Source organism: Lytechinus pictus, chromosome 12 (assembly GCF_037042905.1).
Source record: "Lytechinus pictus isolate F3 Inbred chromosome 12, Lp3.0, whole genome shotgun sequence".
Classification (NCBI taxonomy): domain Eukaryota; kingdom Metazoa; phylum Echinodermata; class Echinoidea; order Temnopleuroida; family Toxopneustidae; genus Lytechinus; species Lytechinus pictus.
In genome coordinates, this window is record NC_087256.1 from 2,638,272 (window position 1) to 2,661,878 (window position 23,607).

At 34.7% G+C, this 23,607-nt stretch overlaps 1 protein-coding gene across 1 annotated transcript; it reads left to right on the top strand.

Annotated features, from left to right (window-relative positions):
- Positions 1–1,464: 1,464 nt before the first annotated feature.
- On the top strand, positions 1,465–22,851 carry LOC129273360 (serine/threonine-protein kinase 32B-like). Its single transcript, XM_054910384.2, has 8 exons — positions 1,465–1,506; positions 10,412–10,501; positions 11,023–11,126; positions 13,479–13,595; positions 15,331–15,456; positions 16,202–16,327; positions 17,229–17,293; positions 18,096–22,851. The coding sequence occupies exons 2-8, from the start codon at positions 10,477–10,479 to the stop codon at positions 18,232–18,234; spliced, it is 702 nt and encodes a 233-aa protein (XP_054766359.2). The 5' UTR covers positions 1,465–1,506; positions 10,412–10,476; the 3' UTR covers positions 18,235–22,851.
- The last annotated feature ends 756 nt before the right edge of the window (positions 22,852–23,607 follow it).

Here is a 23,607-nt window from a genome sequence, read left to right on the forward strand (position 1 = left end):
GTCAACACCAAATCTTAACCTGAGGTTAAGTTTTTGAAATGACAGCATAACTTAGAAAGTATATGGACCTAGTTCATGAAACTTGGCCATAAGGTTAATCAAGTATTACTGAACATCCTGCCTGAGTTTCATGTCACATGACCAAGGTCAAAGGTCATTTAGGGTCAATGAACTTAGACCATGTTGGGGGAATCAACATCAAAATCTTAACCTAAGGTTAAGTTTTTGAAATGTCATCATAACTTAGAAAATATATGGACCTAGTTCATGAAACTTATACATAAGGTTAATCAAGTATCACTGAACATCCTGCATGAGTTTCACGTCACATGACCAAGGTCAAAGGTCATTTAGGGTCAATGAACTTTGGCCGAATTGGGGGTATCTGTTGAATTACCATCATAACTTTGAAAGTTTATGGATCTGATTCATGAAACTTGGACATAATAGTAATCAAGTATTACTGAACATCCTGTGCAAGTTTCAGGTCACATGATCAAGGTCAAAGGTCATTTAGGGTCAATGAACTTTGGCCAAATTGGGGTATTTGTTGAATTACAGCCATAAATTTGAAAGTGTGTTGGTCTTGTTCATAAAACTTGGACATAATAGTAATCAAGTATCACTGAACATCCTGTGCGAGTTTCAGGTCACATGATCAAGGTCAAAGGTCATGTAAGGTCAAAGAACTTTGGCCACGTTGGGGGTATTTGTTGAATTGCCATCATATCTCTATAAGTGTATTGGTCTAGTTCATAAAACGTGGAAATAAGAGTAACCAAGTATCACTGAACATCTTGTGCGAGTTATAGTAGTTTTCAAAATCAGCACTGCTGCTATATTGAATCGCGTGATGCAGGTGAGACGGCCAGAGGCATTCCACTTGTTTAATTTAATGATGTAAACTATCATATAATGTTCAATTCTAAGAAAAGTATAGTAACAGTATCTTTTTTTTATCCTTTGATCTTTTTCGGTGAAAAATTTGAATTTTATATTTGAAGATATTTAGCACCTCCTCTCAATAATATATATATTTTATTTAATGAATGCTTTTAGAGCACTTATTATTTCATAATAGAAAGCATGAACACAATTTTTAGCCAGTTCCATGCTCACAAAATGATTTTATACCTGAAAAAAAAAAGCAGTTTCTTGTGTTGGATAGGATTCAGACCCACACAAATTTTAGTAAATAAAAAATTGAAATAATGACATGAACTTTTGGCAGACTAAAGATAGGCTTTAACAGCCCACCAAATGACATGTTTCAGCATGTTAAAAACGCCAATATGAATCCCACTGTTCAGAGTTAATCAGATTTCAATGATTAATGACAATGTGCTTTACATTGTGCATGAATTGAATTAGGATTAGCTAGAGGGAACCATTAATGTAATTATAGCAAAGGCTGGCTATTAAAACACTCCTCTCAACAAAAATCCTTTCTCCCTTTCTTATTTTACAGAGACATTAAACCAGACAATATCTTACTAGATGAAGACGGTAAGTGATATCTTTCTTGTTAATTCTTATTTTATTATGTTTTATTAATGAAAATATTAAGTATGGTCTGATAATTCAATGCGGACCTCTTTCTTCTCTATTCAATTTTCATGAACTAATAGTTCTATTTTTATTTTCATTCCTATTTTCATGAAGGCTTTCCTTTATTTTTGTTTTTATTTTTAAATTTATTTTTATACTGCATGTGATAAAAGGACAGGATATATCTTTGAAATCATACAAATTAAAACCAAGATATCATTATGATGACAATACGAGCTCATTTGTCAGTTTTGTTCAATTCACTGATTTTTTTTTCAATTTTGTCAATTCCATGCGTGTTAGGGGTTTGTTGTCTGCAGTATGATACCACTGCATCAGAATCTGCATGCACACGGTTCACCTACACGCTCTCTGCTTGGCCTTAATTGGCAATAGATTTTGAGGGCTAATTTCCGCAATTATAAGAGGTTAATACCATAGACATATTGCAGGGCAGAATAGATATTCTGCCTGTGTGAGAGGTCTGTAAAATTCATTGTTTAATTTAAACTCTTGTTTAAAGTTGTGGTTTAACTATGGATAGCCAATTATGGCATGAATCTCTAACAGTATAATTTCAATGTATCAGCTCATATTTTCTCTCAAATCATTCTGAACTTTTTTGGAAGGATTCATAAGATGGTTCTCTTCACCATTCATGAGTTAGGAAAGAGCACAGTAATCATAAAAAACATACAATGTAAAGAAAATTGTGACATTTTTGGCTTTCCATAATTTTAGCACAGAGTTAGACCATGAGTTAAACCTGACTTCAGAATATGGGCCCATATATATCAGGATACGTGTATCTAAAGGATCCCGGGTGATTGGTTATAAGGGATAATTCAGTTATAACTTATAGGGAGAATTCCAGGAAAATGAAATTAATTCTTGGGAATTTTTTTTAATTTCATTTTCTGTCCATTTGTCTTTTCTATCATTTTTGTCTCGCCTGCATAGCAGAGCGAGACTATAGGCGCCGCTTTTCCGACGGCGGCGGCGTCAACATCAAATCTTAACCTAAGGTTAAGTTTTTTAAATGACATCATAACTTAGAAAGTATATGGACCTAGTTCATGAAACTTGGACATAAGGTTAATCAAGTATTACTGAACATCCTGCCTGAGTTTCAGGTCACATGACCAAGGTCAAAAATCATTTAGGGTCAATGAACTTTGACCATGTTGGGAGAATTATTTTCAAAATCTTAACCGAAGGTTAAGTTTTTTAAATGACATCATAACTTAGAAAGTATATGGACCTAGTTCATGAAACTTGGGCATAAGGTCAATCAAGTATTAGTGAACATCCTGCTTGAGTTTCAGGTCACGTGACCAAGGTCAAAGGTCATTTAGGGTCAATGAACTTGGTCAAGTTGGGGGTATTTGTTGAATTACTATCATAACTCTGAAAGTTTATGGATCTAGTTCATAAAACTTGGACATAAGAGTAATCAAGTATCACTGAACATCCTGAACGAGTTTAAGGTCACATGACCATGGTCAAAGGTCATTAAAGGTCAATGAACTTTGGCCGTGTTGGGGGTATTTGTTGAATTACCATCCTAACTCTGAAAGTTTATGGATCTAGTTCATAAAACTTGGGATATAAGAGTAATCAAGTATCACTGAACATCCCCTGTGAGTTTCAGGTCACAAAACCAAGGTCAAAGGTCAATAAACTTAGGCCATGTTGGGGTAATTGTTGAATTGCCATCATAACTTTGAAAGTTTGTAGATAGAGTGAATGAAATGTGGACATGGGTGTAGTTGACAAGTCTTAATCAAGTCACCGTTCAAATGTCATTTATGGTCAATGAACGTGGTATGTCATTATATGAATGGTGTTTTTGTGAATGATTATTGTATAGTAGTTTTTAAAGTTAGGACTGCTGCTATATTAAATCGCGTAATGCAGGCGAGACTGCCAGAGGCGTTCCACTTGTTGCAATACTCTACCCTTTTCCTTATAATTTTTCCTCATTAAAATTTTAGCAGTACAAGGTCTTATAGTGAAAATGGGTAATTTGAATTTTTTAAATACAAGTAAAGAATAGAAAAGAAAACTAATAATATGACCAATCATGCATGATATAATTCCAACACGGCAGCCTGATCATTTTGATTGTTAACTGAAACCTTGCCTTCCTGAATTAATTGACCACTTAATTCATATACTACAAAATTAATTTGTCAAAACCGGCCAGTGAGGCTTTGGCCATTGTTATTTGTAAATTGTGTGTGACAACGTCTGCCATTCAAATTATTTTTGTGCATGCTAGCCCATTACAGTACATTGATATTGATAAGGTATTATTCTGTGAAATTCAGGTTAAAGGAGAATGAAACTCTTGGAGCAAGTTAGCTTTTGTGAAAGCAGAAAAATCAAAGAATAAGATCAACAAAAGTTTGAGTAAAATAGGACTAGCAATAGAAGAGTTATGAGCATTTGAATGTCGAGATCACTAATGCTATGGAGATCCCCCCATTGGTAATGCGACCAAGATCTATGATGTCACAGATGAACAACTCTCCCCTTTTGGACACTGAAAATATACCCCAAAACATTTATTTTTGCTCATTCTAATCATTTGTGACAAACGATTCATCAATGATATAATGTTGTGAAACCTCTGTACTTGTCCTCTCATAAAGAGAACACCTTACCTTGTGATAGACTCTATAAAAGTGAGAATATAAGTGAAATAAGTACTAAAGTAATAACGGAGTTGTACGTGTGTGACATCACAGATCTTGGTCGCATTGCCAACGGGAGGATCTACATGGCATTAGTGATCTCAATAATCAAATGCTCATAACTTTCTCATTATTCATTCAATCTTCCTCAAACTTTCAACAATATGTTTCTTTGATTTTTCTCTTTGATATGGATTCAGCTGGTTTCAAGGGTTTCATTCTCCTTTAACTCTTAGGAATTAATTTCACCCAGAATGGTTTGATATCGGTTGAAAATCACAAAATTTTGAGTCAAACTAACGCTGAAAATAAGTCACTTTGACTCAGAACAGAGTTGACTCCCAACTGGCATCATTTGGAGTCAAATTGACTATGCAGATAAGAGTGTTCAGACTAATGAAACTATTGGTTAGAATTTGCAGGTGAATGCAGTACGTATTTGAATACTTTTAATTTGATACAATTTCAATACATTTAACTACGTTTGATAGTGTTTTGAATGACTCAGTGGCACATGTAGGCTAGATTAATCTTCTTAAAAAATAACTTGCCTTTTCTTCATTTTAGTTATTTCATCACCCCTTATTCCTTCATTCACCTTAAATCACTTTGTAATATAACCCTAGAAAACTGGAAGAGAACAATCAAAGTTCATGTTCATAGTTTTCTGGTTGGTACTTAAAGATGTGAGAAAAATGCAAAGAAAAAAGAGGGTTAGTTTGATTACTGCATAGTGGTAGAGCTTGGCTGTGTGTCGTAGAATGTATAATGTGACAGATGTCCCCCGCCCCAGGGCAGTCAGAAAGTGTTGATAACACGGGTTCAGTCAAGTACAGGAAGAGAAAGAATGCGTTCAAGTAGATTCAAGTTTCTTCTTATTAAATTGTAGCAACCTCATTGAATTTTCAACTATTCTATTTGCCCCTGTATTAAAGGTAAGAAGAACTCTTACAGAGAGCAATGAGGTGGAATGCATACAGCCTCCTCAGTGTTATCATGAAAATTGTTACAAAGTTTTTGATCAGAGGAATGATTTTGCAAACTGATCTTAAACAGGATTCTTTATTTTATTATTTTTTTTGGGTAGTAGGGCTCTCGTGACTTGCGTAACATAGCAATAATAACTGAATGATGAAAACAGAACATCCTTTCTTGTGATATAATGAACATCATTACAAGTGTATTTGTGATAATAGCAATCCTTTGATAAGCCCTTTTTAACTTGTTCAGGGTTGGGGTATTATGTCAAGGTTAAGAGACATTGCTATTAAATAACTGAACACCCTTTTCAGTGATAGTATTGAGCATTAAATGCATTTAAAGGTCAAGTCCACCTTATAAAAATGTTGATTAGAATCAATAGAGAAAAATCAAACAAGCTTAATGCTGAAAATTTCATCAAATTCTGATGTAAATTATTAAAGTTATGACATTTTAAAGTTTTGCTTATTTTTCACCAAACAGTTATGTGCACAACTCAATGACATGCAAATTAGAGAGTCGGTGATGTCCCTCATTCACTATTTCTTTTGTGTTTTATTGTTTGAAATAATGTAAGTTTGAGCAATAATGGGATTGGAGATCCGTTCGAAAGTTTTGCTCCTAAGATCGAAAATCGGTTCGGATATCGGATCGGCAGATATTCAAAAACAAAAAATACATTAAAATCTGTGGGTGGCCGGCACACAGACAAATGCTGCAAGCTACACTGATGACAGAATTTGTTTTGATCTCCGACAAAAGCGGAGGAAGAAGATGATGATTTGTTTTGATCTCCGACATAATAGGAGGAGGGAGAAGAAGATAATGATGATCCAGCGCTTGACCCTACCGCTGGTCCTCTTCTCTGCAACATCGGGATGATTGTGTAGGCAATCGTAAACTCTTAGAGGTTGCATTACTTTCGGAAATAGACGCACTACGATCTGAAGTTGTTTCCGATGATATGTCCCTTCTCTACGACATCAGGGTGATTGCGGAGTCCGTCGTGAACTGTTAGTGGTCGCATGACTTACCGAAAAAGACGCACTACTATCTGAAGTTGTTTACGATGATATTCACCTTCTCTACAACATCATGGTGATTGCGTAGCCAGTCGTAAACTCTTAGAGGTCGCATGACTTGGCGAAATAGACGCACTACTATTTGAAGTTGTTTACGATGATATTCACCTTCTTCAAAAACATCGTGGTGATTGCGGAGGCAATTGTAAACTCTTAGAGGTCGCATGACTTACCAAAAAAGACGCACTACTATCCGAAGTTGTTTACGATGATATTTAACTTCTCTACAACATCGTGGTGATTGTGGAGGCAATCTTAAACTCTTAGAGGACGCATGACTTACGGAAATAGATGCACTGCTATCCTAAGTGGTTTACGATGATATTCACCTTCTCTACAACATCGTGGTGATTGCGGAGTCCGTCGTGAATTCTTAGAGGTTGCATGACCTACATCGTGGTGATTGCGGAGGCAATTGTAAATTCTTAGAGTTTTGATGACTTACCGAAATAGACGCACTGCTATCCTAAGTTGTTTATGATGATATTCACTTTCTCTACAACATCGTGGTGATTGCGGAGGCAATCGTAAACTCTTAGAGGTCGCATGACTTACTGAAAAAGACGCACTACTATCCGAAGCTGTTTACAATATTCACCTTCTCTACAACATCATGGTGATTGCGTAGCCAGTCGTAAACTCTTAGAGGTCGCATGACTTGGCGAAATAGACGCACTACTATCCAAGTTGTTTACGATGATATTGACCTTCTTCAAAAACATCGTGGTGATTGCGGAGGCAATCGTAAACTCTTAGAGGTCTCATGACTTACTGAAAAAGACGCACTACTATCCGAAGCTGTTTACAATATTCACCTTCTCTTCAACATCATGGTGATTGCGTAGCCAGTCGTAAACTCTTAGAGGTCGCATGACTTGGCAAAATAAACGCACTACTATCCGAAGTTGTTTACGATGATATTCACCTTCTTCAAAAACATCATGGTGATTGCGGAGGCAATCGTAAACTCTTAGAGGTCGCATGACTTACCGAAAAAGACGCACTACTATCCGAAGCTGTTTACAATATTCACCTTCTCTATAACATCATGGTTATTGCGGAGGCAATCGTAAACTCTTAGAGGAAGCATGACTTACCGAAAAAGACGCTCTACTATATGAAGTTGTTTACGATGATATTTACCTTCTCTACAACATTGTGGTGATTGCGGAGTCCGTTGTGAACTCTTAGAGGTCGCATTACTTACCGAAATATACGCACTGCTATCCAAAGTTGTTTACGATGATATTCACCTTCTCTATAACATCGTGGTGATTGCAGAGGCAGTCGTAAACTCTAACTTTAGATGTCACAGCTAGAGATCATTCCTAAAGATTATATATATTTATATCTATTTTAAATCGCTAGCACCTAAATTAAAAAATATTTTTAAAACGTGTTCCACCGATCAATCATTATTCTGTGAAGACTTCTGTTCAGTTTTATTTGCATTTGCGACAGAGTCAAGAAGATGCGTGTTTTACATGTCTTCTCCTTGTAGGAGAGCAAGAGATCATTGCTAATAATAATTCTAAATCGCTAGCTCCTCAAAACGCGTCTTCATGTAAAACATTATCGCGCATGTCAGCGTGTTCAATTAAATTTTACTTGCCTCCGCTAAAGATCAAAACAAATCATCTTCTTGTTTTTCTTCTTCCTCCGCTTTTGTCGGAGATCAAAATAAATCATCACCCATCGTCATCATCATCTTTTTCTTTTTCCTCTTCCTCCACTTATGTCGAAGATCAAAACAAATCATCATCATCTTCTTCCTCCTCCTCTTCTTCTGCTAATATCGGAGATCAAAATAAATCTTAATTTTCTTCTCTATCTTCTTTTCCTTCCACCGCTTTTGTCCAAGATCAAAACAAGTCATCAGCCCATGTTGACGACCTACATGAGGACTTCGCTCGGAGCTTGTTTATTCACAGGAATAGTGCTCCGCTGCAATGCATGTCGCCACATGTTTTTTGTCTTGTTATGTTTTGGTTTTTCTGATCAGAAAAATGTAGAAAAAAGGGGAAAATTGGATCGGGAATTGCAGTAAAAATCGCTTACAACATTAGTTTGAAATACACAATATTTCAATTTTTACAGATTTGACAATAAGGACCAACTTGACTGAACCATGAAATGTTAAGGCGATGGTAATTCCACGTGTTCCGGGAGGAATGAAACTTTGTGTCAACGGACAATGAGGAGAAAATGGGAATAAATAATATTTCATAAAAAGAAATACAAAAGAAATAGTGAGTGGATGATGTCATCAGTCCCCTCATTTCCATACAGACCAGGATTTGCTTATAACTGTTTGTGAAATTAAGTGAAACTTAAAAATGTCATAACTTTCTTAATTTACAACCGATTTTGATGAAATTTTCAGTGTTATACTCGTTGGATTTTTCTCTTTTTATTCAAGTCAACTCTCTGTTAGGGTGGACTTGTCCTTTAAAGATATAGTTTATTTTCTACCTATATTTTTAATGGGGTTCTTAATTTGTAATGTTAATGCTTTTGGAGGATGATATGATTAAATAGGTAGCAGAATTCCTCTATTACAGCATTACCAGTAAAAATCACACATTTTGTATAGTTGGTTTTTAGTATTGTAGATAATGTGTAGGGTATGTTAAAATATAATCTTGTTTCATATATTAGGTAGATTATTGTTAGCTTCAGGTGTTTGCAAATTATTTGACTGATGGATATGTATTTTTTTTACCATATTCCAGTACTTGTCATATTTTATACTTTTTGTTGTTACAATATATTAATGTTTTATTCTAACAATAGGACCCCATTGGAAATAAGCCTTTCGGCTTTCATGGGCTATCCTGTCAAGGTATTATTCAATGTCATTGTAATCACCTGTGATATTCTTGACGAATAAAATCAATCAATCAATCAATTTATTTTCTAAAAGAGGGTCAATTAATGTTTTTGTAAATGTGATGTCAGCTCTAATACAAGACACAAAACAAGGTTCTAACCAGATATGCATGCTGTTAATGACTTTTTATCAGTTAATCTAACTTATTCATTATGATTTAAAAAAAAATTTACTTGCAAATTAAAGCAAAAATTAAGAATACATTTATGCCCGTCATGAAAGGGAATGTGAATTGGCATATCTGCTGAGTTATGCATGTATTCTAGATAGAATGTTTGCATTAACAGAACTCTCCAATAAGACATGGAAGGCATTTTGGTGTTGACGTGTTAAAACTCCATTCTTGCGTTTGCCTGACTTATCTGTATTGCCCGGAGCTATGTAACATGTAAGACTATTTCACATGTGAGCTACCAGGCTTCTGAAACCAGTGTTATTTACATGCAAACACCATCATCCCTTGGGTGTAGAAGCCTTCCACTCACTGACGATTCACCTGTTACCATGACAACATCCATTACAGGGAAAAAAGGATGCCAGTCTAATTCTAGTAGTCTAAATTTCAACTTGATTAATGAATTTTAAATGACTTTTTCTGCATCAGTTGTGGGCAGTGTAGAAATTATTGAAGCTCTGTTTTAATTGATATGTGGATACAAATGCTTGAGTTTTCCTAGAATCGGCCTTGATAACGTAATTAAGGAGGGTTTATGAGAGGGCGATACATAATATGAGATCTAATTAGTTTAAAGCACATCACTTGATATGAGATGTAATTAGGTTAAACGCACAATACTGGTAGCTAATGGTGGAGGTCAATCGAAGCATCTTACCATTTTGACCTCACTTTATTAAGGGTAATCGTTCTCAATCATCTTCTGATTGCGAGGCGGTTGTAAAGGCCTACTTGTGGGGCCTTTGAGAGGCTTTGTGTGAGTCATCTGCAATATGTAACCTTTTTAAAGACATGTCTAGACTTTAAGTTAAGGGTAAATAATGTCGATTTTACCATAGTGTTATGTAATGTTCAAGTTTTGACAAAAGTTGAATATAATTTTCATCTGTTGATTTTTTGTGTGACAATTTGAATTGTGAAATTATGGATATCTAGGGCCATCTCAGTTATGATCAGCACCTGTGTGAATACAATACATACAAAATATATTTTTTTCTTGGTACCGGGTAATGAATACATGATTTTTTATATTTTGCAGGTCATGTTCACATTACAGACTTCAATATAGCGACAATCGTAAAAGCCAACGTGTATGGTACATCAATGTCTGGAACAAAACCTTATATGGGTACGTAGAACAATCTTGATTGAATTTTGAATAATACAGTGTATTGTTTCTTTAGATTAGGATTTGTTTTATTTATAAGTTTTGGGGTTTAGGTTTAGCGACGTATTCATTACAACGATTTATTTTGATATTGTTTTTATTATGTTGAAGATATTGATAATGCAGTGATGATGATGATGATGAAGATGATGATAGCATGATAATGATAATGACAATAAAAATGAAAATGATTATAAATAATAATAATTATAAAGGAATTCTAAACAATGCTAACTATCTATGATATTAATGATGGTTCCTAGCATGGGGTGATTTTCTTGATATCAGTGCAAACAAAGTTATTCATAAAGTCTCATCACCACTTTCTTTTCCATTCTTTTAAAATATAGAGAACTCCACATGCATGGGATCTAAGGATATTTGATGCTTATTGCTAACTAACACCACACAAGTAATTGTACATAGATAAAAATAATGTATTTCTACAAATTCTACTTTTTCTTCTTGTTTTAATTCTTTAGCTCCAGAAATCTTCCAGACAGCAACAGACGATTGCAAAGGTTACTCTTATCCCGTTGACTGGTGGTCGCTTGGTGTATGTGCCTATGAAATGCTTAGAACAAAGGTAATCAAAATAAATAGAACAGCAGCTCAGAAGGAATTCAAGTTTTATAATTGGAGAGCTAGGAGCTAAAAAGATCTTGGTGATGTTTTAAAAAGAGGAAAGTGTGATTTAGAGTCATGCAGTCTTATTGATTAATTGCATTAGGGCGCATCATCTATGGTGGCTCAGTGGTAGAGCGTCCGCCTCATGAACGGGAGGTCGTGGGTTTGATCCCTGGCTGAGTCATACCAAAGACTTATAAAAATGGGACCTTCTGCCTTCTTGCTACATGTAGGTGCTCAGAATTTAGATTGGAGAAGGGTAATAATAACATATTGTTATGCAGGACCCGCTGTAAGAGCAGTTTCCTAACTGAAGTGGCTACCCTGGGTAAATAAAACGTTATTATTATTATCTATTAAGCATGATTTGACCAATGTGATGCCTTTTAAACCACACGAAACTTGAAATTCAAGTGCGACTGTAAGTCACAGTTATCTCTTTGGGAATCTGCCCCCTGTTCACGTTATGGTCAAACCAAGAAAACTGACCCCAAAACGACTGAAGGTATTGGTAATAACCTAAAGGTAAAGCCTTTGTCTGTCTTGAGTCAGTTTTGCTGGTTTTGCTTCAGGGTTAAGCATTTGTCCCTCTTTTTGTGATGTCACTTCTGAAGGATTCGTGTCTGGTGTTGATCATAGTGCAAAAATATGTTATGTTGCAATATTATATTTGCAAAGGTCCGGTATGTGCTGGAACTCTTCAGTTATGGACCTTGATTCATAGACTTATTATATCAATTTACTATAACAGATTTACTGAATTAGCTGATAACAAAGTTAACAATTCTTAATGAAATAGGTCCATGGTCTTGCTAGTAGGGAGATATTAGCTAAAAATTGGTCTGTAAAAGCCCTTATACTCACATTAAAGCTTGGTCCCACCCACTGCACTTATGGATGTAGAGAGGATGTAAAATGGAAAAAAATCTTGCCATCCGTTGGAAAACATTATGTATCCGTTGTGTACTCTTTGCATTTGTGTTTCTTATGCCCTATTTCTATTGAGCATCTGTCCACTGTGATTTCATTGTTCGCCCTTTTATCCATTGTCTGGTGTGGATGAAAACGGATGGAGCCACCCCAAAATTGTGCTTGTCCGCTGTATCCGTTATGAGTATGTTTTGTGTCCATCGGCCAGTGGGACCAGGCCTTAAAAATGTTTGTCAGATCTAGAATAGAATGTTCATGAATTTGTTAATCAATTCACTATATTTACTCTTTTGAAGATGACACCATGACATAATGGTATTTTATTATCTGGCTGAATTCTGAAAGTCAACTCCTATTTTTATTTTTCAGTGGGAAGCCATCGTTCACTTTTCGCTGTTAACCAAAATGTCAGCTTTTCTTACATTGTAAGAACATAGAAGGGTATAAAAGTACAAAAGGGTATATAAGTCTTGTACTGCCTGAGGGAAAAGGGTAAATGCAGTCCGATGCATTCAATCCTGTGTATGCATTGTCTTGAATATGCTGGCCAGCTCTTCTAGTACGAACCGTCTGATACATGGAATAGACAGAGAGATCTCCATGCTTGTGTTGACAGTTGCCTATTGGGTTTCTGAGTTTTGTTTGCCAGTACACTGGCAACCCAGCACAGACAACATATATGTACAAAGTCTGCGGTAATGGCGTTATGAAAGGGTTTCCTAGTATTGGATGCGATGTGTTGGGAATACAGTTATATTGTGTAGAATGGATTTTGAAGTTGTCGACAGCATTGGTTGCAGAGGTAATGTTCTTTGCTGGCCTGTTAGGTTGAGTGTTGTGAAAGATAATGTTCATGTACTTTGTGCTACCTGCCATTATTTATTGTCAGACAAGTTGGAAAGATTTCTTCAAATTGTTTCCTGTATCAAAAGAGTGCAATGAGAAACACTGGTTTTAACAACATTGAATAAAAATCAGTATTATCCCCTTTAGAATTCATTCAGCTTAAGAATACATAAAATAATTGGGATGATACAACTTTAAATTATTATGAGCTGATGTTTGTAAAGCTCCATATTCAAATTGTTGTTTCCTCCAAATCCTTCTGTTGACTTTGAAGCATTACTAATATGAAAAGCAAAAGATTAAACAAGAATGGTTTGCATTTTCCACACGTATATATTGGATTCCAGTCATACTGTACTTTTCAGGTTTTTTTTAATTTTTATTGTACTTCAATACAGGGTAGAGGGATTATGACAACTTTCATTGGATTCTTTAAGTAAACTTATTCAGAGGTAGTTTAGTGAGACCCCATTGAATGTATTGCAGTGATATTTGGTCATGATATCCATTTTTTATTTCTTTATGTTCTGTATAGAGACCATATGACATCCATGCGAACTCCTCCGTTTCTGACATCCAGCACCTGTTTTCCACCACTACTGTGCATTACCCATCAACATGGCACCCTTCTCTAGCAGACCTCATAAAACAGGTGAGAATCTGTGATAAATCTGTGATACCGGTATCTGGTATTACCCTTTAACGTGGAATCCTTCCGTAGAAGGTCCCATTAACATGTATGAACTATGGATACTGATACCTTCCATTACCTTTTAAAGGGAGACCCTCCTAAACAAACCTTGTAAAATAGGTGAGAAAAATATATCTATAATCCGTTCCCCACATAACTTATAAAAGTGGTATGAACTAGTGATACTGGTACATGTTCCTTCCATTATCCCTCTGTAGAGAAACCAAAAAAAAATCCATTAAAACCAAATAATTAATTAACACACCCAAGATTAACTTACCTAGGTTGGCAAACATGTATGTACTCCTATATTTTTAGAACTAGGGTAATACCCTTGCAATGGAAGATTTTGGGGAATTTATAAACTAGAACATTTTGGGCGGATTTATTTTTCACAAAGTTTGCGTGCTCAACTTTGCCAGATGCCCACTTTTGTGAACTGCACATGAAAATGACTTAAGAATCATTAAAATATCCATTTGTGCATATGTTGAATGAATGAAGCAGTGGGAGAATTGTATTGGCTTATGCACTTTCTTAGGAATTCATCCACCTGGTGCCCATACAACAACAAAGATAGATGCATTTACACACAACTCAGGAAATCATATGCAAGTCATACATGTAAATGCACAATTCTGATTGGGTGTAAACCAACTTGCGATTGATTCCAACTCCTTTTGCAACTGGCCTTAAACTACTCGCTCTTTCTTTTTTATCACAGGCCTATGTACTTTGTCTCTTGCACGGTAGAATGAATGACAGTTGGCAAGATATGAGTGCACGCAGGTTGTAAATCAAGTTGCATTTGATTTTTGGAGTTGTAATTGAATGTAACTATTTCTGCAACAGACCCCACTGTTTTCTCCTTGGCCTTTGTACTTTATCTCTTGCCGTGTAGAATGAGTGACAGTATGCACTTTAGGGATGTGACGTCATCACTGTCTTGATCATCTCACTGATGTGAGAAGCAGAGGAGATACATTGCCAGAGGCATCAATGCTGACATTACATTTACAAGATCTTATCATTCTCTGATCTGTCCACAGCAATAAAAATTGTTCAGAGGTTAAACAAAATTGGGAATTGTCATTCATGTACATGCTAGTACCTTCTTTTGTTAAGTATGGTCTCCCCAGATTCATGGAACATGCAAAACCAATTAACCCTATGCATGCTGATGTTGCAATCTTGCACATTCGTACAATTAAATTCAACAATCGTAACAATTAGTTTTCTCCCCTACCTTCAAATTAGATAAACTAATAAAAGGCAATAGTTCTTGGATAACATCTACCGGTATATAATAATAATAAGTATCAATGGTGCAATATGGAAATCTTGAATTAAAGAAAAAAACTCGCAAACAATTGTCATTATTATCCCTCAAATTAATTCAGCGTGCAAAGAGTTAAATATCAGTTATTAATAAAGACCAGATAAATCTTCCAAGTCATCACATCTTACCTCTTTACAGTTCTTTTAAGGACTTCACCTTCTATTTCTCTTTTTCACCTTTCAATTCCAACTCAATATCTTCCATTTTCATTTCTCATCAACCTTTTCTTCATTCCACCATCAAACAGTTTTTTTGTGACTAACTACATGGTAATCTCTATACCTGTTCTACACAGTTAAGATACCTTCTGACCCCTATTAAACACATTTCTTTTCTTGATTTCTTTTTATGATTCAGTTCTTATCAATAGACCCTGTTGAGAGGATATCAGATTTACAATCTATTTCGAAACATTCATTCATGGCTGACGTAGACTGGGATATTGTATTTAGTATGGCGATCAGACCGTCATTTGTGCCACCGGTAAGTAACAATTACAAATTTCATCGTTTTCTTATGTCTCAATTTCCATGATGATTGTGTATTTATTTGGTATATATATCATCAATATGTTTTACATATTTCTTTATACATTCACTTTAAAATATTCTGTTTGTTTAACTAGCAAAGAATTGGTATTCTAATTTATATCATCTAATTTTGTAATTTTATACTAATTGCCAATCTACTATTTGTCAATTTATATATTTGCGAGGGTGAAAGATTATTCCTTTATCTAAAAAATATATTTAAATGTCATCATAGCCTGAGAATGTTTGTTAATAATGACTCCTTTCTTGGACAAAGAGTGAAAAGGATGTTGAAAATGTCTGTGAATTTGGAAGGAAATGAATAATATATTGCCAAAGATGTACTGATTTTGTATCTTCTTTATGTCTATTCTATAAAAGAATCAATCTTTACTATGCCTGACCCTCATTTTTCTCCATTCTTACCTAACTCCACAAGCTGCCCAAGTCATGATAATTTGACTATCATTACAAATTTTCATATGAATTAGAGACAAAAACAGAGACATCATTTGAAGAATGTTCCATGAAGGGGTCAGACATACTGTACACATTGTGATTTATGGAATTGCTATCATACATAACATTGTTCAGTACAGTTAGTAATCAAATGGAATTGGAATACAAGTGTTAATGAACTGTAAGAATTTACATGGAATATTAGGATCTGGTGGAATGATATTTTTATCTTCTTATAGAGAGACCATCTGAACTGTGACCCGACCTTTGAACTTGAAGAGATGATAATTGAAGCAAAACCACTCCACAAGAAGAAAAAGAGACTAGCTAAGCAGAGTTCAAGAGCCAAAGACAGTAAAGAAATAGTAAGATCTATTCTTTTAACCCCCCCCTCTATCTTTATATTGCAAGCTTTCTTTTGCTTCTTTTTTTAATTTCTCTAATATTTCTCTCCTTTGATCTTTCTCTAAACGCTTGTGTGCACGGGGTATATCAAACTCCCTTTACTACCAAGGCATAGATCAAGTGGGGGGGGGGGGGTGGCTGTAGGCCTTTTTCTTCATCTATTTTTGGCTCTTTTTAATATTTTTTAAAAATCCTATTTCATTTAGATATTAGATATTTCACTATAATTACATTCATATATTTCTGGCATTGCAAAATAATGAGTTAGGTTTAATTAACTATCTGTTCAAAGCATGATATGATGAAACGCAAATATATATCATAAAACTGAATCAATCTCAAAATGTTGAGTAGGACTAAAATAACCACTATGCTGTCAAACACTGTGTGTTAGATTTTTTTTTTTTTTTGGGGGGGGGGGTTGGCCAGTAGTAGACAAAAAAGGGGGATTAAATGTGCACTGAAGATTTTGTCCCCAATTTTAAAATTGGATGAATGGAGAGGCAGCATCTAATTAATTCAGTTTTAGTCAGGGGAAAAAGACACTTCATGTAGGTCACATAACCTCTGCCTACGTAATTATGTAAATTTAAAGAAGAGTTTACTTAGCTCAAGGAGGTGATGATTGCTTTATTGATTGTGGTTTGGACGAGAGTCGGGACGTAACCATTTTGTGTAAGATTTCTGCTTAAAATTGGACTTTGAGTTAAGTTGAAGCAAAGTATATATATATATATATATATATATATATATATATAGAAATGAGTCTGGTAATGACTGTCCTGAGTATAACTGTCTCAACCCTGAAAATGTAAGTGTTACATTTACTCACTACTTTTTTTATGTTTGTATACTTAACAGGATGAAGAAATGCAAGGTTCATTAGACACACTGAGTGCGGAGTTTAGAGTCTACAACAGGGAAAGGTATGTATGCGTAGTATAATATAACTTTAAACTTGCTCCAGTGATGACAAAATCAGAATATCAGAACATAAGAATTTCCATATATCTTCCCACTTATCAGAAGAGATTCATTCTGTTTTGCAAGTTTTGTAATTATGCAGTATATTAATATGATACTTTAGATATGATGTATCTCATCAGTTTATAAATTATCATTAACCAAGTCATTATATTTTGATTAATTGTTCCCACTCACATCTCCACTCCCTGGGGAGTATTCCAATTATTCACCAAGTGAGTCATTCACAATGCTAAGCAAAATACAATCACTACCAGATCCTCCTAAATACACATGAAGCATAATTATGAAGAGTTGTCAATGTAGACTAAAGTCTTTCAGAAGAATGATACTACTGTACTCTGGACCTTGTGGTTCATACTCCGAGGCCTTATCCACAAACTTGTACAAGGACATGGACGTTCAGGGATTATTACTATACATGTATGTGAATAACACTATAATTCATTTAGTGAAATTGAACTATTTGTGACTTCTAGACCATCATTTACCTGTAAGAACTGTACCTTTTACCAATGGATGTATACGGTACATTAAAATATGTTTCAACTGGGCCCTGTTGCATAAAAGTTACTATTATGTTAACTTTGCAATCCAAAGGTAACTACCATGGTAACGTTGATTAATAGCCAATCAAATCGAGGATTCCATGCAAGTTACCATAATATTAACTTTTATGAAATGGTCCCTGGATTTGATATTATTCAAGATTTTCTCCATTTGTTTCTTCTTATTCTCTTTCAGCAGGTGTAGTAATCATCATGAGTTACGGCACTCCCAGGAGCTTTTCAACACACCGACCAAGACTATCTCAAATGCTGAATCAGGAGTGGATAGAGACGATAGCTCATTACAACAGGAGTGTGAACAACTAGATACATAGCCTTTTTTAACGATGCCTTCCATGAACTATGGACTTGACGAAATTGGAAGGACGAGACATGGTTTCACCGATGTTGGGGTCCTTTCCTTTCTTGTTCTATCTCTCATCATTTTAGATGGGATAAATGATGAAAGAGGGCAGGCAGGTTGTCTATCTAACTTTCTATTTCATATACGTGACTTGTCGTGGAACACACGGAATGGAAGTTGAACTTTGAGGAGTCAGGAAATTAATGAAATGTTGAATTCATGGGAGAATATATAATTTGATGTGATCTTCCATGTTTAAGATATGGTCTATAAAAACACATCAAGTATGACAATATATAATACGTATTGTTCACTTAAGAGATTTTCAGAAACTCTAGTAACGGGTAGCTGTCTGAACATCAGAAATCAACCAAATGTTCATTTATAATCTTCAGATTTTTTAAGCATAAGTTTCAGTGTATCAGGTCCCTTCCAAAACGTTTTGTTTAATGGAGACAAGACCACCAGGCATTTCACACTTCTGTTTAATCTGCTCAACTAGTTTTTAACATCCTCTTTTGCTACCAGTCAAAGCTTGATATCATGATCCTGTCTGTGTACCACTTTTCTTAACCTGCTGACTACTGTGACTGGGTGGTATCTGTACAAAGTCTATGGGAACGATAGAATTCAGTAGTCAACGGGTTAAATGGGACAAATGCCTTGTTCACACCACATTGTCCATCAGAGGTCAAGCATTCTCTGGACAGTTATGTAATATTTCAAAGGCTGAAGAACATACTGAAGGATTAGTAGTATTTATTTATTCCCTGTATTATTTGATTTTCAAATATCTATATTTAATGGCATAATGAAATAATTGAATCCATGCTATTATCTTTGAACATGTCTTTGCTATGTTGCAAAAGGAGAAAGACACCACCCCTCCCCCATTGCAGTGATCTCAGCTGCATCACATTCATTTGAATCCTAATGGTTTGTGGCAGACCATGTTTTAAAGAAACTCCCATATGACCTTCAATTTAGAGTGTTCTGATAGAATGCTATGTTCCTTGAAAAAATTATAGATAGGCATTAATAATTTGTTTAGATACTGAATTATTTGAGGGCATTTGATTCCCATGTTCATTTGTAGACTACGACATACGTATGCCTTAATAGTCTGCTCAATGTTCACTGCTAACAAAGTCGGTGGAATGGAGCACCCTTATATACATAGCATATGCAGGGATACTCTGTCTGTCATCTATCATGGCAAAGCATGTTTATTTGGGGTAAATTAATTTTATCATGTACAATAATTGTCAAGTTTGGGCATGCTTTACTCCACCGACTTTCAATGTGGAGTGTTTTGGTAGAGTGCTATGTTCAGGAAAAGATATGGAGAGACATCAATAATTTAAAAGTACTAAGATATTAGTTGTTTTTTGGACTATGCTGTGAACACAATAGACTGATGTACTTACATAGCAGTCTACCAATTAACATGCAAAATGAAATTTCCTTATTTTAACAGATGTTTCTTTCAAATCTACTTAATACCTCCAACTGATTTGATACACAGATGAGCAGAGCTATCTGAAAATTTCATGAAGAAAGTATATTGTAATCAAGAAAGTTTTATGTTTTAGATTCTCAAAGGAAAATCTAATGCAAAATTCATATTTGAAGTTTCATATGAAGTGAAATTGCTACTGAAAAATCATCTCAGTATAATCTTGTCAATGACTTTCAATTTCTCTTAAAAATTAACAGTGAACAACAACTCAATTTTTCTTCTGTGACAACTCTGTATTTTGGGCTATGTATGTCATCTTTAATAGATGTGTACTGCTGTCCTTATATTTCATTATTTCTTGCTTGAATAGATGTGTAACAACTCAGTAATGTAAACACAGAATATAAACAGAATGAGGCTCTCAATATGTGGATGAAACTTATTGATGGTTGTTTAGGCCTCATCTTCATTAAAGTCAAATTGCAGAGGAGTTATTTTCTGTCATGGACCTTAGACTTAAACCAGTCAAGGAAAGGGGGGGGGGGTGTTGTTCTAAAAATAGTTGTGTGTGCCCATGATATTTATATTTAGTAAACTCTCTGTGCATGGTATGACAAATGTGCATTATGTAGTGTATGCAATATGAAAATTTAAGTGAGATGTTAAGTCACACTTAACTTCAACAATCAAACTCAATTAAATTGAATCAAATATACAGTTTGATAGTGATGACGCTTTTTTTCAAATGTCAAAAGACTGAAGCAGCAGGGTACTTTAAATGCTGTAGTTTGCTAAGACTCATGTTGCAGATTTCCATTTCAAAGACAGAAAATACAAGTTATGTTGAATATTATTTTTATAGGTCAAATGAATATCATCTCGTTCATTATTGCATGAAGCAGATGTGCAATACTGAATGGTAAATATTAATTAAATTTGTTTATGCTTGCCTTCTATACCAATAGGCTGGTATAAGATTGAACACTGTATTAATGAGTACTATGTTCTGTCATCTTTAGCTGGTATTTTGAAAAGTTGTACTAGTTTTAAAAAACTTTGGTAGATTTTTGTTTAGTTTGCTAACACATATGTTTTATGTATGTCACCTTGAGCAATTATTTTGAACATATGACTCATATTTTAATGCTCGTTAAAGAAAATGACCAACTTGCAAAACATATAATGTTCATATGAAGAAGATGAAGTATAATATAACTAAAGGCATTGTATGCTTTGATTGTAGAGTAGTAATTTTTTTCTGCTAATAACTGTTTTCTGACTTGTAGTAATATAAATGCCAGGAGACGGTTAAACAGAGCTTAGCTAATGATCATACTGACGATGAGTATTCTTGATTGCACAGGATGATCAATATAGTCAAGCATAAAATCAGCCCTTCAATCAAGCACCAATCTTTGTGTAAACTGGGCACAAAGGGCTTGCAGAAAGGGCATGGGCAATATCAAACACTGCAGAATGAGGAAATAAGGAGGAAAAGACCCATGCTTATGACATAATTTCTTTTCTTCTCTAAAGATAAGCAAAATCAAAGCAAGATATTGTTTAAGCATGCCTGGCATAGCAGGATGTAGAAATTGCAAAGACCAGGAGACATAAATAGCACGTCAAGGAACTCTTTATGAAGGTGTTAGTTGCATTTTTAATTTGAATACATCAGCATGTTGCTATTACAATTTACAATGTACTTGTATTCGTCACCAATGGATGCGTTGTTCCTGTCCAGTTAATGTAATGAAATGCACAATTCAAAATAATATATTGAATAATCAAGATATTGGAAGTGGTGTTTATCTCAATCAGTGATACACTTCTATATCTAACTTGCCAGTAAGCTTCATATCAAAACTTGCTACAGTGTTTTTTGTTACATGTATATGACGTGTTGTTAAATTAATTAGACAGGGTCAAAATTATTTTAAAAAACAATTTAATGGATTATGTTTAGATTTCAATTTTGTGATTTGTTTTTAGTTGACTAAGAAATTATGTGTATGCCTTTAAGTTAAAACCTTGAGGACAGTCCTCATGGAAGAGAATTATCACCCTGCTAAAGTTCTCTATTTGGTTTGAACCCAGGTTATCGGATTACAAGACCATTGCTCTACCGAGTGAATCACCACCATCATATTTTGATTGGCTGAAGACTTAATCAAATGAGAATTATTTGGGCTGAGCAACTCAATACAATAATATGAAGAAAAAAATTCTGGTGGCTAGATACATGAATTTTTAATTTTACATATTATGATTTTAGTTCCGTTAAGTCAAAATATCACAGTCTACGATATCATATGAAGATTTCATTATTGATGTAACTTAAGATTAAGTATTTGGAGACATGGTGAAACGTGACTTGCTGAAAAGTAAGAGAAATATCATTGAAATAGAGAAAGAAAGATCAGGGAGTTAAGTGTGAGATTGAGTGGATGTTTGAGAAAGAGAAACAGAGACTCACATTGAGAAAGAGAGAGGGAGAGAGAGAGGGGGGATTTTTCAAGATTAAGTAGATTAGATTACATATATGAATGTTAAAAAGATGATGGAAGTGAGAATCAAACGGTGTGTTTTAATTGATTCTTTGAAGTTCTAATGAGTGCAAATTAAGAATATCAAATCTCTCCGACCAATCCTCTATGTAGGGCTATGTTGTTGAAAATATAATGTGCAATCAAAGTGACAAAAGCTTCAAAAGTTTTCTTTATTTAGATATTTACAAAAGAGAATGTCATAGTGATATGTCTTATTAAAAAATAAAGGCAAAAGTTGTTGTGTAGTCCTTATGTATGTTGTGTTAACATTTTGATCTGTACATTATGTACAAGTACTGAATACTTTAGATATTTCTATGAATCTATGCTGTCCAGTTTAGTGATTTTGTACAGAAATAAGTTTCTATATAAATTTAGAATGAATGTACTGTAAATACACTATTTCACACAGACTATCTTGTATGTAAAAGAAAAAAAAAGATGCTGAAAAAATCACTTTTATTTGTCATATTTTGACTTTGTGAGTTTTTGTGACTGGTAGAGAATGCTTGATTGAAGAATTCTTCATTTTAACATGCTGACTGGGATATTGTGATTAAAACAACATCATGACTTTTAAGTTCCTTGGCTTAAAGAGTCTTACTTGTATCTTTTGTCACATAGTAGATATTTTTCATTTGTTTTACCATAAGGCCCTGTCACATCATTCCGTGCATTCTGAGCCTTGTGGGTAACTATTTTTGCTACCCGCAGGTTGCCCGCATTGACAGTATTTCACACGCAGTTGCCCGCAGGAGCGCATGCAAGTCTGATATGCACGCAGAAAGTTTTGAACATGCTCAAATCTTTGTTTGGGTTAGTTGCGTGTGATTGCCTGCAACTCGCCCGCAAGGCTTGTACAGAACGATATGACAGGGCCTTAAGTTTAGTTTGTGTTTAAAATGCCTTGTGACATACTAGGCCCTGTTTCACAAAACTTTGTGATTCGGATCATAACAGTTGATTTGTATGCCTGATTGCACGCAATTATCATTAATCAATGTCATCAAACATAAAATCAGCCCTACTATCAATTGCAAAGTTTTGTGTTACAGCACCATGATACTGTCTACCTCTAGCTTGCAATTTTCATCAGTGTATAACATGATAAGATTTTTTTGGCCATGAACATTAGACAGAAAGAAAAATTGTCAACTTCTCATAATGATGATAAGAATTATAATGGTGATGATGATGATAATGATGATGATGATTATGATGTTGATAGTGATGATGATAATGCTAATGATGATGTTGGTGATGATGATGATGAGGATGATGATGGTGATGAAGATGATGATGATGATGTTGATGATGATGATGTTGGTGATGATGA

Excerpts from the sequence above, each read along its gene's own strand:
- LOC129273360 (XM_054910384.2), top strand. The coding sequence starts at position 10,477 with ATGTCTGGAACAAAACCTTATATGG. Across the intron at positions 13,596-15,330 it reads TAGCAGACCTCATAAAACAG|TTCTTATCAATAGACCCTGT; the intron begins GTGAGAATCTGT and ends TTTATGATTCAG. Across the intron at positions 17,294-18,095 it reads AGAGTCTACAACAGGGAAAG|CAGGTGTAGTAATCATCATG; the intron begins GTATGTATGCGT and ends ATTCTCTTTCAG.